At 46.3% G+C, this 13,558-nt stretch overlaps 1 protein-coding gene across 1 annotated transcript in view; it reads left to right on the top strand.

Annotated features, from left to right (window-relative positions):
- Window positions 1-1,144: 1,144 nt before the first annotated feature.
- Window positions 1,145-13,558, top strand: part of FOXK2 (forkhead box K2) — a 389,544-nt gene continuing 377,130 nt past the window's right edge. The window contains exon 1 of the mRNA XM_078654718.1: window positions 1,145-1,593. Within this exon, the coding sequence (XP_078510844.1) occupies window positions 1,292-1,593 (302 nt within the window). The 5' untranslated portion in view covers window positions 1,145-1,291. The remainder of the gene's footprint in view (window positions 1,594-13,558) is intronic.

The raw sequence follows: 13,558 nt of genomic DNA, 5'->3' as shown, positions 1-13,558 counted from the left end.
CTGGAGGTTTACAGCACAATTACAAGTAAAACTTATATGGGACTTTGGAAATTTGAGGTGCTTGCTAGTTGATCCGCTGTGGAACATTTTTTCTTTGGATATGATCTGTTTTTAACCTCCTTCGTTCTGATTAGATGGGGAATTAATTCTAAGAACTGTATGAATTATGTTTTTAAAATGTATGTTACTGTGTTCTGTATTGTATCTTTTATGGTCTATACGACCGAAATAAAGAATTTTTGGAGTTGGAATAAATCAAACGAATTTTGTTGCGTGCACTGCATTGTATTTGGGGATGCAGTGCACGCAACGAAATTTGTTTAATTTATTTATATGTTTACTTACCTGCAAACATCCATTATCCATACATTACTAACCCCCACCCTGCCCCTCCCCCTCCCCACGTCACCGCGCCGGCAGGTACTCCCCTACCGACCGCGGCTGGTATCCAGTCCACTGGCGTCTGCCAAATCCTCACACCAGCCCATGTCGGTATCATATGGCTGGTATTCTTCAGAGTCCAGCGACGCAACGCGGAGCCGAATGACATCACCTACTTGTGAGCAGGGGTACTGCTTACGAAAATTTCCGGATCAAGTCAGATGCCTCTGGATAATTCTAAGGTAAAGAATCTGCAGCTAGAAGACTTTATCAGATCAGTGAAATTATCCTTTGTTAGTCTGCTGGACTTGCCTATTCCAGTGTCCATAAATATATCCATTTTACAGTAGTAAAGGATTAAGTGGCATCCCCATTAGTGTGGTGAGTGCGAACGCCTTCCGATAATTTAAATCATTATAGCATTTGAGGTCCCAGCTTGAGAAAGCAACTACAACAGATGCAGAAAATAATAGGACCACAAATATGTAGTCATAGCGGGATTTCCTCAATAATAATGACTGTCACTACAAAATAGGGGCAGATACCTGTTAACGGTAACCTAAACTGCCTGGATTACCCATTGGCAGTCAACTCCTCAGAATGTGAGCCAGCCCACATCTTCCAGAAGTCTGCTGCATCCTAACGCTGTAGTCCGTCACTGAACTGGAGCCCTGCTCCGATTGGGCATAGGTCCCAGGCTTCGCCCCATCTGGTCCCTCTGATTGGTCGCCCGAGTCGTCCGTCCTCCCGGTGGCTCTGCGCTAGGCTAGGCTGAACGCCCCCCTTCCCTTTGCTCCCCGGCTGTGGACGGCTGCGGTGGGTCGGAGCCGCCGAGGCTGGAGCGCGCGCCCGGCCGCCATTTTGTGCCCCCCCTCCGGCGCCGGTGACCCCCCCCCGCAGACCGCACAAGATGGCGGCGGCCGGGCCCGCGCCCCCCCCGGCAGTGGCCCGCCTGGAGGGTCGCGAGTTCGAGTACCTGATGAAAAAGCGCTCCGTTAGCATCGGGCGGAACTCGTCTCAGGGCTCGGTGGACGTCAGCATGGGCCACTCGAGCTTCATCTCCCGTCGCCACCTGGAGATCTTCACGGCGGCGCCTGGGGGGACCGGGGTTGATGGTGGGGGCTTCTATCTGCGCTGCCTTGGCAAGAACGGCGTCTTCGTTGATGGGGTCTTCCAGAGGAGGGGAGCACCGCCACTGCAGCTGCCCCGATTGTACGTCTGAAGGTGGAGTTTTGAGAAGATGTGTTGGGCTGCAGCATTTGATTTATTTGGAGGTGGCATGCATGTACCCTTTTAAATGATTGAAGGGTGCCTGTTTCCTGTCATTGAAGAGGAGCAGTTCGTGTCCATTGGTATTTGGGATGCAATCCATGTTTATTGGTGATGCATGACTCCAATTGCTATGTTCTGGTATTATGGGAAATAACTAAGCATTCCATGTTATGAAAATAGCCATTCTGATTTGTTTTTTGAGAGGGGCAGGGTTGTGTTCCTGTCCGATAGGTTGGCGTGCCTATCTGATATTGGAAGTGGAGGTGACTTGTTTTATTGCAGCATTGTCCGTCTCGTGGGAGGGTGTGCGTCTGTATTTGTATTTGTTCACTTGTTCCCTTACGATCTACTTTGGTGGATAGCGCTCCAATGTTTATATGACCTAGTCCATATTGTTCTTATTAATATGTTGATATACTCTCCACCGTCATATTATGTACATGTTCTTTTCAGTAGGATGCTTGATGTGTTTGACGAGCTGGATGGATGTCCTTTGATGCAGTCTGAACGAGCAATAATAACATCATCTGAGAACATCTGACCAACATTGCAACCGACCTGTCATTGTTCTTCCTTGGAAGAGACCGTAGCGCTGCTCTTTAACGTAAACGACAGACAGATGCCCGTGCACAGTATGTTCGCTGGGGAGCCTTGAGATTACCGGCTCAGGATTATCCCCCCTGGCAGGTTTTGCATATGCACCCTTTAAACACAGTGTTTAAAATATTGGGGGTCAAGAAGAGTCCTTCACTTACCTCCGTGGATTTGCGGTAGCCTCATTTTCGTTCTGTTTACAAAGGTGGGGCTCCTCCTCTACATAGGATGTGGCTGCCTCATCGTGCACGTAATGTTTACAGAGGTGCCCCCTCCCGCGTGTCCCGTGGACTGAGCCTTGATTTACACACCACAGATGGCAGACACCATCGTATGCAACAGATCAGTGGAGCCTTGCGCGCCCACTCCCCTCTCTAAAACGCAAGTTACTTGCATAATTGATTATCTTCTAGGACGCATCCTTTGGAAAATTGGAAGTGTTCTTGTTTTGCACAAGGTGCTTGAGAGGCTGGGCCTTAAGGGGTCGCATCTGTGCCGAGCTCTTCAATGTTGCCTTCCCGAGTCACCTATACCCAGATTATACTTTGTGTTTCTGTTTCATACATTGTTTGTTTACGAATGCGCAGATTATCGTTGGCTAGACTTGTTTCTTGCAGTTCATAATGTGTTCTGCTGTCATTTGTTTGGGCGAACTGTCAGTATAAACATGGCTTGGAAACAGCACGCATTAGGCCATTCTGGCTGGTGAAAAGTAGATGTCTAGTCATACCAGGCTTTTAGAAGAGGTGGTTGGTTTATCATGCTCCAATTGTTTTCAGTGAGTGGGGGTTATCTTGCAACACGTTATTTGGTACACTATGTATGCATTTGCAGAAAACGTTGGGGTAGGGTTGCTGTGTGTTGCGAAGTGTACCCGATCCATACGTAATATTAATTTTACATTTCACTGGGGAAAGCACGATCATGGCACGCTGAATTTGGAGAAGAAACGAATGAAATAATATTGTGAATAAAAGCAACAAAGGTACAAAGTTGGCTGAAGTTGTAATTAAACGAAAGTGCACTGTGAATTTTAACAAGGTGCTTAACTGAAACGACTAGCATGATTGGTTAACTGATGACTGTGAACGTGGGGCTATTTCTTTTCTATTTTTTTTTTTTTTGCATTGCTATTTTGTGTTTCTAGGTATAATACAGATACACTAAATATTGTGAATCTCCGACCCAGGAGATGTTCAAAATGTGCGCAGGCCAAAATCGCAGCCTTTACCTTAAATGCTCGCTGGCCTAATTTCTGACTAAAATTACATTTTTTTGCTTCATAATATGAAAAATAGGGTGCCCCTTGTGGTATTGGAGAAACCTATTGTCTTTAACGTGGTCGTATAATATATCTGTATTTGCATAACAACTAATTTGCACTCTTTTTACGGGAGCCTTTTCTTTATAAAGTTACATTTTTGCGATTGATAAATGTAATCCCTTTAGTGATTGATGATTGTTATGGTTCTGCTCGCCACAGAGGACGCAGTGCTTTAGTGCACTCTAAATATTTGAGCGTTTCCGCCTTAATCGTGTTGTCTGTGAGTGCCCGAGGCAACCTTGAAATAGTTTAGCTTCCCCATTCAGTAAATCCTATCCCAGCTCGTTTCTAAGGTCTTGGTCTCTGTAGCTCTGTATTACAGATTTGCGGTATACACTGCTTACAAACTAGGAAAATAGTACACCCTGCATCCACTAGTCAATAACAATACCACATGGAAACGAAGAATATTCGTATTTTGGGACTGACAAACATTACATGTTTGTGCATCTAAACGGTATATGAACAATAAGTAGCTCCATGGTAGGGGCTATTAAGACAAATAAGAAGTTGACATTAGTTTATTACATTTTGTTGCTTAATTTTACCCTTTGGTACTTTCTAAAACTGTACTTATAATTTATGAGCCTACAACGGCAAATCCAGATTGCTATTTAGATAAAAAAAATATATATATGACTCCAGTGAGTAAAGAGCGAGATAGTTAATCCTTTCTTGTAACGCATGGAATCGAAATGGGTCAACTGCACACCTGTAGCCACCACCCAAAATGGGCCTGCAATATGTGAGCATACAAAGGCCTGTTGGCAACATAATATAATGAAATAATTTTATATATATTTAGGTCTTAATGGATGCTTTATGCTACGCCAAAACCTCTTTCCTTAGCAAGGATATTAAACAAAGCTGGACACTCTCTCCGGGTTTCACACAACATTAATATGACTCTGCAGCCAGCACTTTTCTCCTCCACCAGGCCATGAAAATGTTACTAGACTTTCAGATCTAGTAACTTGAATAATCTACTTGCACTAATTGTAATGCCCTTCACCCATAAACTCGTCTCAAACTGTAGCATCCTAGGCAAATATTTTATTTCACAGTCGTTTTTTTTCATTATTCCATACAAGAACACCTTCAAATATTTGAGTTAAGTATGTCTGCTTTACAAAAACACTTTTTTATTTATTAGACCAAACTTTTCCTCCAAGTTCAATAAAAAAAAAATCTAGCCCACAAATTAGTGTACACGTGACTTCTGACATCTCTTAGTTCACTAACCGCATTGAGATCAGGGCGGAGCAATAATGTTTCTCTGTTCATATTTGAAAAACTGTTGCTTTTAATAAATATATTACTAAAGCGTTATGTGGAAAGGCTCTGCCATTTACTGACAGCCATTTCCATTTAAATGGCCACAATCTTTGCCACTGACATGAAGTTTTACTGATATGTCACATATGGGGACATTTATAAAGCACATGTACACTGACAGGTCTCTTGGCACTGAGTTAGAAACCACCGTTATCTGAGTCCGTGCCTAGCTATAGGCTTGAGTGAATAGCAATGTTTTCAGCTTTTTCCTGAAACACATGTATTCCGCTGTCTGTCTGATAGCGATGGGCATAGAGTTTCAAAATTGGTGCTCTAGTGTAGAGAATCGTGACCCTCCCGTACTTTTGCATCTAAATCTCGGGACCACCAATAAATAAATCTACGCAGATCTGAGATTGCGTTTTGGGAAATATCTATGGATCCTTGTGGACCTTTGCTGTGGATTGCTTTAAAGATAATGCATCCTGTTTTAAACATAGACAGCTGTGACACTGGGAGCCAGTGAAGCTCCTTCATCAGCGGCTTCGTGTGACAGTGTCTAGGTTGTTGATAGATGATTCTAGCAGCTTGCTTTGGTATCATCTGTAGTTAGTAATTTTGGTTAATAGGGAGACCCAGGTAAATAGCATTAGCTTAATCAATTCTGGACAAAATCAAGGCAATAATAATTTGAGTGCTGGCCTCTCTGGTAAATAATCTTGTACTTTTCCTAAACTTCCTGAGTTGGAGAAAGCAGGAAGACATAACAATGCTTATGTGGGGTTTCATGGATAGGTCCGTGTCAATTTGAATGCCAATACTTTTTACCATGCTCTTGTGTTTGGGTTCAGGGCCTAACTCTGTTGGCCAGTGAGCAGGAGTCCAATAGTTTAGTTTATTATTGGGGAAGGCAATCTCTATTTTATCAGAGTTAAGTTTTAACTGATTGCTGTTCATTCATTCTCTGACGAACAGCATGGTATTCTGGAGTAACTCCTTGGAGTCCGATGGCTCATCAATTGTAAAGATCAACTGCATATCATCTGCATAATTGTAGATTTTAATCTTCATTTGTTTGAGTGTATATATAAATCAGAGGGTGGATGTAAAGGTTGAAAGGATGGGGGGACAGGGAGGAGCCATGTGATAACCCACAGTTCATACTGTCTATAGCAGAGCTATAAGGTGGGAGACAAACTGATTGCCTTCGATCTTTTAGGAAGGATTTCATCCAATTTATGGCAGTTCCCCCGAGACCTGCCTCAGCAATTTGATCCACTAAGATCTCATGGTCAACGGTATCGAACGCTGCAGATAGATTCAGTAGGACCAATGCTTGAGTACATCCCACATCAGCCTTTTCTTTTAGGTCGTCCACTTCAGATAGGATGAGTTCTTCGGTGGAGTGAGACGGCCGAAAGCCTACCTGGTGGGGATCCAGGAAATTGGTCTCTTCTAGGAAGGAACAAAGATGTTTAGCTACATGTACCTCTAGAATTTTAGTGGGAAAAGGGATCTGGGCTTATAATTGTCTAAATGCTGAGGGTTCACACCTGTTTTTATTTAGAAAAAAGTTTTAAGCGGAATGATCACTGCTTCTTTGAAGCATAAGGGATAGGTTCAATAGGTAGAGAATGCTCTCAGGAAAGGAAGTAAGAATACGTTTTTAGGGCTCGCCTGCTGTGCGCATAGCTGGCGAAGCTCTATAGGGGCTTAAACAGCGTTTACCCAAGCACTATTCCACTGGCGATTTCTTGAAGTGCATGTGCTTTTTAGGTCATTGCACAAGCGCAAGCCCTAAAAAGCGCGTGCACAATGCCACCAGCCGCCTGCCTCGCATTACCACATCAAAGGCAGCTTCTCAGCGTGCGCTCATCCCCTAATTATTCACGGCCGGCCGGCCGTACTTTCAGTTTCACGGCTGCCGGCCGTGTCTCCTTTTATGCTAACTCCCTCTGTACCTCTCCTTGCATCCTCCTCTTTACTTCGATTCCTGCCGTTTTCTCTCTTCTCCGGCTGTTTGCTTTGCTTCCTTGTTAGGACTTGTGCCCTGTGTGTAACGTAATCGGTGCTTATGTAAAGCGCTCCAATACCTTTGGGTCGAGTTCGCGCTATATAAAATCTGCAACAAAAACAAGATGAGCACCTGGTCACTGGTGTCAAGGTCCCGAGTTGCCGACTTGCAGGATCGGAATAGTTGCAGAGGGCAGTCACGGATCAATGTGAGATTACAGCAGCCTTGGGTTAAACTAATTGAGGACACATGCTGTAATTAGCACGCAGTACTTTCAAAGCGCTTCATTTCCTTAAGCAGGTGACGCACGCTTTTGACTCACAATTAGAGCGGCGGCTCGATTTATCGACCTCGGTAGAATAAACACTCGCAGTGACTTCATATCCGTCCACGAGACTGACTGTCAGGCGCTACTGCCACACGCACCCCGGTAAAATCTCAGCCACTTCCTAAACCAGTCGTTTCTTATACTGTTGTGAAGTCTCACCCATTACCTATCACTCACCTCAAACTCATCAAGAGTGTCACTGGTTCCCCATCGTTGTGCACATGTGGTTCAAGTGAGCAAACTCCATAGCTTCGTCAAAACTGCTGAGGAGTCTCACCCAAATCCACGTCAGAGGTGTCACGCTTCAATGGAGTCTCGCTAGTTATACGTCACTCGCATCATTGGAGTCTCCCTCTCACGCGCCCCATCACTCACCTCAGGCAGTGCGCGTCTCTCTCAGTCATCATCAAACACCTCCTATAGTTCAATGGGGTCTCGGTCTCACTCCATCACCTACGTCATAGACGCCAGAGTGTCCCTCACTCCTCATACAGATCCATGGTTGAATGCAGTCTCCCCCTTAAACCACCTCTCTCCTCTGACTGTAAGGAGTCTCTCAGTCCCTACCGTAGGTCTCACGGAGACCACAGGAGTCTCGCTGAGTCCATTTCACTTGTTGCATACCCGTAAACGAGAGTCCCACTCACTCTCCAAAGGAGTGGTCCCTTACGCGGTACCTGTCGCACTCATTGTCCGTCATTCAATTAAAATAGCTCAGCTGGGTCTCTCTCACTCTCCACAGCGGTGGTCTCTTGCAGCGCTATTTTTTCACTTACTCTTGCTCGCTCACCTCAAATACTTGTGTCCCTCATTCGCACTGTAATAGTCTCATACAAAGTGTCACTCATTTCCCTTCAATAGCCTAAATGTCAGTGGGGTGTTCCTCGTTTCCTCACTTCACTGGCCTCCCACAGTAGCCCTTAAACCACCTCTCTCCTCTGACTGTAAGGAGTCTCTCAGTCCCTACCGTAGGTCTCATGGGGACCACAGGAGTCTCGCTGAGTCCATTTCACTTGTTGCATACCCACAGATGCACCCACCACACAGCTCCACAGATGCACCCACCACACAGCTCCACAGATGCACCCACCACACAGCTCCACAGATGCACCCACCACACAGCTCCACAGATGCACCCACCACACAGCTCCACAGATGCACCCACCACACAGCTCCACAGATGCACCCACCACACAGCTCCACAGATGCACCCACCACACAGCTCCACCGACACAGCTCCACCGATGCACCCACCACACAGCTCCACCGATGCACCCACCACACAGCTCCACCGATGCACCCACCACACAGCTCCACCGATGCACCCACCACACAGCTCCACCGATGCACCCACCACACAGCTCCACCGATGCACCCACCACACAGCTCCACCGATGCACCCACCACACAGCTCCACCGATGCACCCACCACACAGCTCCACAGATGCACCCACCACACATCTCCACAGATGCACCCACCACACATCTCCACAGATGCACCCACCACACAGCTCCACAGATGCACCCACCACACAGCTCCACAGATGCACCCACCACACAGCTCCACAGATGCACCCACCACACAGCTCCACAGATGCACCCACCACACAGCTCCACAGATGCACCCACCACACAGCTCCACAGAGGCACCCACCACACAGCTCCACAGATGCACCCACCGATGCACCCACCACACAGCTCCACCGATGCACCCACCACACAGCTCCACCGAGGCACCCACCACACAGCTCTACCGAGGCACCCACCACACAGCCCTACCGATGCACCCACCACACAGCCCTACCGATGCACCCACCACACAGCCCTACCGATGCACCCACCACACAGCCCTACCGATGCACCCACCACACAGCCCTACCGATGCACCCACCACACAGCCCTACCGATGCACCCACCACACAGCCCTACCGATGCACCCACCACACAGCCCTACCGATGCACCCACCACACAGCCCTACCGATGCACCCACCACACAGCCCTACCGATGCACCCACCACACAGCCCTACCGATGCACCCACCACACAGCTCCACCGAGGCACCCACCACACAGCTCCACCGAGGCACCCACCACACAGCTCCACCGAGGCACCCACCACACAGCTCTACCATGCCCCCACCACACAGCTCCACCGATGCACCCACCACACAGCTCCACCGATGCACCCACCACACAGCTCCACAGATGCACCCACCACACAGCTCCACCGACACAGCTCCACCGATGCACCCACCACCCAGCTCCACCGATGCACCCACCACACAGCTCCACCGATGCACCCACCACACAGCTCCACCGATGCACCCACCACACAGCTCCACCGATGCAGCCACCACACAGCTCCACCTACACAGCTCCACTGATGCACCCACCACACAGCTCCACCGATGCACCCACCACACAGCTCCACCGACACAGCTCCACCGATGCACCCACCACCCAGCTCCACCGATGCACCCACCACACAGCTCCACCGATGCACCCACCACACAGCTCCACCGATGCACCCACCACCCAGCTCCACCGATGCACCCACCACACAGCTCCACCGATGCACCCACCACACAGCTCCACCGATGCACCCACCACACAGCTCCACCGATGCACCCACCACACAGCTCCACCGATGCACCCACCACACAGCTCCACCGATGCAGCCACCACACAGCTCCACCGACACAGCTCCACCGATGCACCCACTACCCAGCTCCACCGATGCACACACCACACAGCTCCACTGACACAGCTCCGCTGATGCACCCACCACACAGCTCCACCGATGCACCCACCACACAGCTTCACTGAGGCACCCACCATACAGCTCCACCGAGGCACCCACCACACAGCTCCTCCGAGGCACCCACCACACAGCTCCACAGATGCACCCACCACACAGCTCCACCGAAGCACCCACCACACAGCTCCACCGAAGCACCCACCACAGCCGATGCACCCACCACACAACTCCGCCGAGGCACCCACCACACAGCTCCACCGATGCACCCACCACACAGCTCCACCGATGCGCCAACTAAGCTCCACCAATGCACCCACCACACAGCTCCACCAATGCACCCACTAAGCTCCACCGATGCACACACCACTCAGCGCAACCACAGCATCACTCAGCGCAACCACAGCATCACTCAGCACCACCACAGCATCACTCAGCGCAACCACAGCATCACTCAGCGCAACAACAGCATCACTGGTTCAAATATGTTCTTTCAATGTTTCAGACTGTTTTCAAGCTTTCACGCTTTATTACAAATCACAAAAAGATGTTAATATTTCACTTCTGTTCTTGGATTTTCGTCGCAATAAAAAATACTGAACATAATCTTCACAAAAGTTATTTACAAAAGTTTAAGCTATTGCCATTACAAATTAAATAAATTATTTAAGTATTAATTATTTAAAAAAATTAAAAGCCATTATTTGTAATATCAATACATCTAAGTCACGTAAATACTAAACATGTTGCATTACAAATGCTATAGGTGTCACATTTGCGAAAGTTATAACTATTGGCATTGTAAATGACAAAGCTATTAATTTAGCTATTTTAAAAAATAACACATAAATAAAAAAAATTCATTTGTAAGACCAATCGCTCAAACTTTCCTAATGCGAGCCCTATTGCATTTCCAATGCTTGTTGTATATAGGGCGCAAACGTCTTAAGGAGAGTGTTACTTTGCTTAGTAATTCTGTAATTCAAATTGAATAGTGAATTCTGTAATTTGTTCTTTGTTTATGCGGGAGAGGGTAGACATGGTAGTAGGGTTACTGTTTTCGGTACGGGCAGCATCAGTCCCATAAAGAAGTGTAGTCTGTTTACATGGCTACTACATGGGTGGTTTCTCCCACTCCTATCCCCCCTTTTTGGCAAGTTAGTCCCTCCGGTAAATCGGCAGGGGCTCCACAGCGAGGGCAAAAAGTAGCAGCGACAGGGGCGCCCTTGTCTAATGCCTCTCTCAATAGGGTAGATCTCTGAAACTACGTGTCATGTGCACACTTGCGCTGTGTATAACAGGTGGATCCAAGCTCATTTTCCGGAGCATTTACAAGTTATTTAAATATTGTTATGACCAGCCTGATTGTCACACAATTTACTTTACAAAATTGTCCAACTTTGCAGTTAGGGAAAGAAAACACCAATCTCCAGTATAAAATAAGCAGCAGTGTGTAAGGAGACAAAAGCTTACATTTGACCTCTGTCTTTGAACACATAGCAAATGTGTCAAGATAAAAACCAGATTTAAATGCATCTCTGTCTCATTCACTTTCTGAATGGACAGAACACCTGTTATTTGGCAGCTTAAGCTTTCTCTCCAGACTGGGCCAGTGGGGCCTAAAAATAGCTCACCCTGATAAAATCTGACTCTCCATAGTGAGTGAGCAAGTAGATTTCCTGAAATCCGGGACCATGAACTGGAAGATTGGTGAACTATCTACTCAGGGCGTCACCAATAGGAGTAAAAGTTATCTAGAAATGTATGATCCAGTACTTGTATATGGATCATCTGAGTAAATGTAAAAAGTCGACCATGTATGGCAAACAGGCATTTAGTAAGATGTTTAACCTGTTCAGAGGTATATTTTCCAGAGTGTCGCCACAATGTGCCTCCTATTGCTTATGACATGAAAGAAGGATATTTGCAAGTGATGAGCTTAATTAATGTCACACAGCCTGCCGTTGATTTTGTGATAGATTTTTGGGTTCCAATCCAAGTAGCTTTCATGAAGTGTATCAAACAAACAGTATTGGAGCATGGCGGACATTGTAGAGAACACTTTAACCGGCTTGTAATGCAAGTCTACACTAAAGAAAGACAGTTGAGATATTGCAAGAATCAGTCAGATCTCTCGGTTATTAGTTTATTGTATTTCAGGCTGTAATCTTGTTATCCCCACTGGCTTACCATTGTAGTCTGAAGGTAGTGTAATAATTTCATTTCGACCTGTCAAAATAAATCATTTTACAAGTAAAACCCTCCCTTTTAAATATTAAATAGTTACCCCTTTGTAGGTCTTGTAGTAGCCCACAGGCCAGGCTGCATGGTATTTATTAAAAGTAGGACCTTTAGAGATGTAAGGGGGAGAGGGTGTGGGGTAATGTCCAGAGCTGCCAAAGTTGGAGCTTGGGGTCCAGGTTCGAATTGCTGCATTGGCTCAACATACTGTGATTCTGGGCAGATCACTTAATTTCCCCGTGCCCAGGAAGAGCGCCATGAGACCACACATGCGATTAGGTGCGCTGTATAATTCGGAGTATTTAATGTAAACATGTCCTTACATTGACTAGCACCCAAAAGCAATTTTTACAGTGGCAGGCTAAGTTTTTCTATGTGGAACACTAGAGTACAGATTAAAATACTAATATTGTGTTTCGGAAATTGGACTAGCTAGAAAAATAATTAAACTACTAGTCTTTATGGGTATTCAATGGTGAACTCTCTTTTTAAAAAATATTTTTTAAATTTTTTTAACACCTTGGCTGCGTCGAACGTTCAGCTCCAGTGCTGAACGTTCGAAAAACGGTTAGGGCACCATCGGCCAACGGATGTTCGCAGCACTACCAAGGTAGTGCACGTGACGGCCGTTGGCCAACGGCAGCAGCCACGTGGTTAATAGTAAAGAAATGTAACTTTTTTTTAGAAAGTTACCTTTTCCCTGTCGGAAGTTCCCAGAGGTTAATTTGCATTGGCTCTCAATCTTCTCCCAAACCAGTACTTAGTCTTGAGTAGATGTAAAATCTCTACTTCGCCCCCTCCCCCAACCACCCACCCACCCACAGAGCAGACTTTGGGCAGAGATGGAGAGAACTCTGTAGAATATTCATGAACGTGGCTGTTTTCATCCTTTCAGAAACTACATTGTCAAATCCTGTTTTACCGGTCTGATGAGTTCACATGTAATATTTGGGGCACCCTTAAAAGGTGAGGGAGAGAACTAGATGGCAAGACCATTCTTATGGATTCACTTTCCTGTTGCTAAAGGACTCTGCTTTTGTCAACTTCTGTCTGTAGGTTTATTGTTTGTGCAGTGGGGTTCTTATTTTTTTGCATTTTGATTTTATTACTGTTTTGGCACTGTATAAGTACTTTACATAGTACCTTAAGTTAAGCATGCCTGCTCTGTGCCATAGCTACCTGAAGGTAAAGCTCATGTTAATTTTGTGACTCTGAAAGATCGCCCTGACAAGTGTTGTACTTACTCCTTGAGGTGGGAAGTCACCCACCGCAAATAACCCAATTTCTTACCGCCAGACTTCTGCTTTCATTGCTGCTTAACTTGATGAATTCCTCTTGTGTTTTAGTTAAAAGTGGGCTTTATTTTTAATTTAT

The sequence above is a fragment of the Lissotriton helveticus genome, chromosome 7 (genome assembly GCF_964261635.1).
Source record: "Lissotriton helveticus chromosome 7, aLisHel1.1, whole genome shotgun sequence".
Taxonomy (NCBI): domain Eukaryota; kingdom Metazoa; phylum Chordata; class Amphibia; order Caudata; family Salamandridae; genus Lissotriton; species Lissotriton helveticus.
Note: the sequence above shows the minus strand (reverse complement) of the source record. Positions and strands in the feature narration are given on the sequence as shown.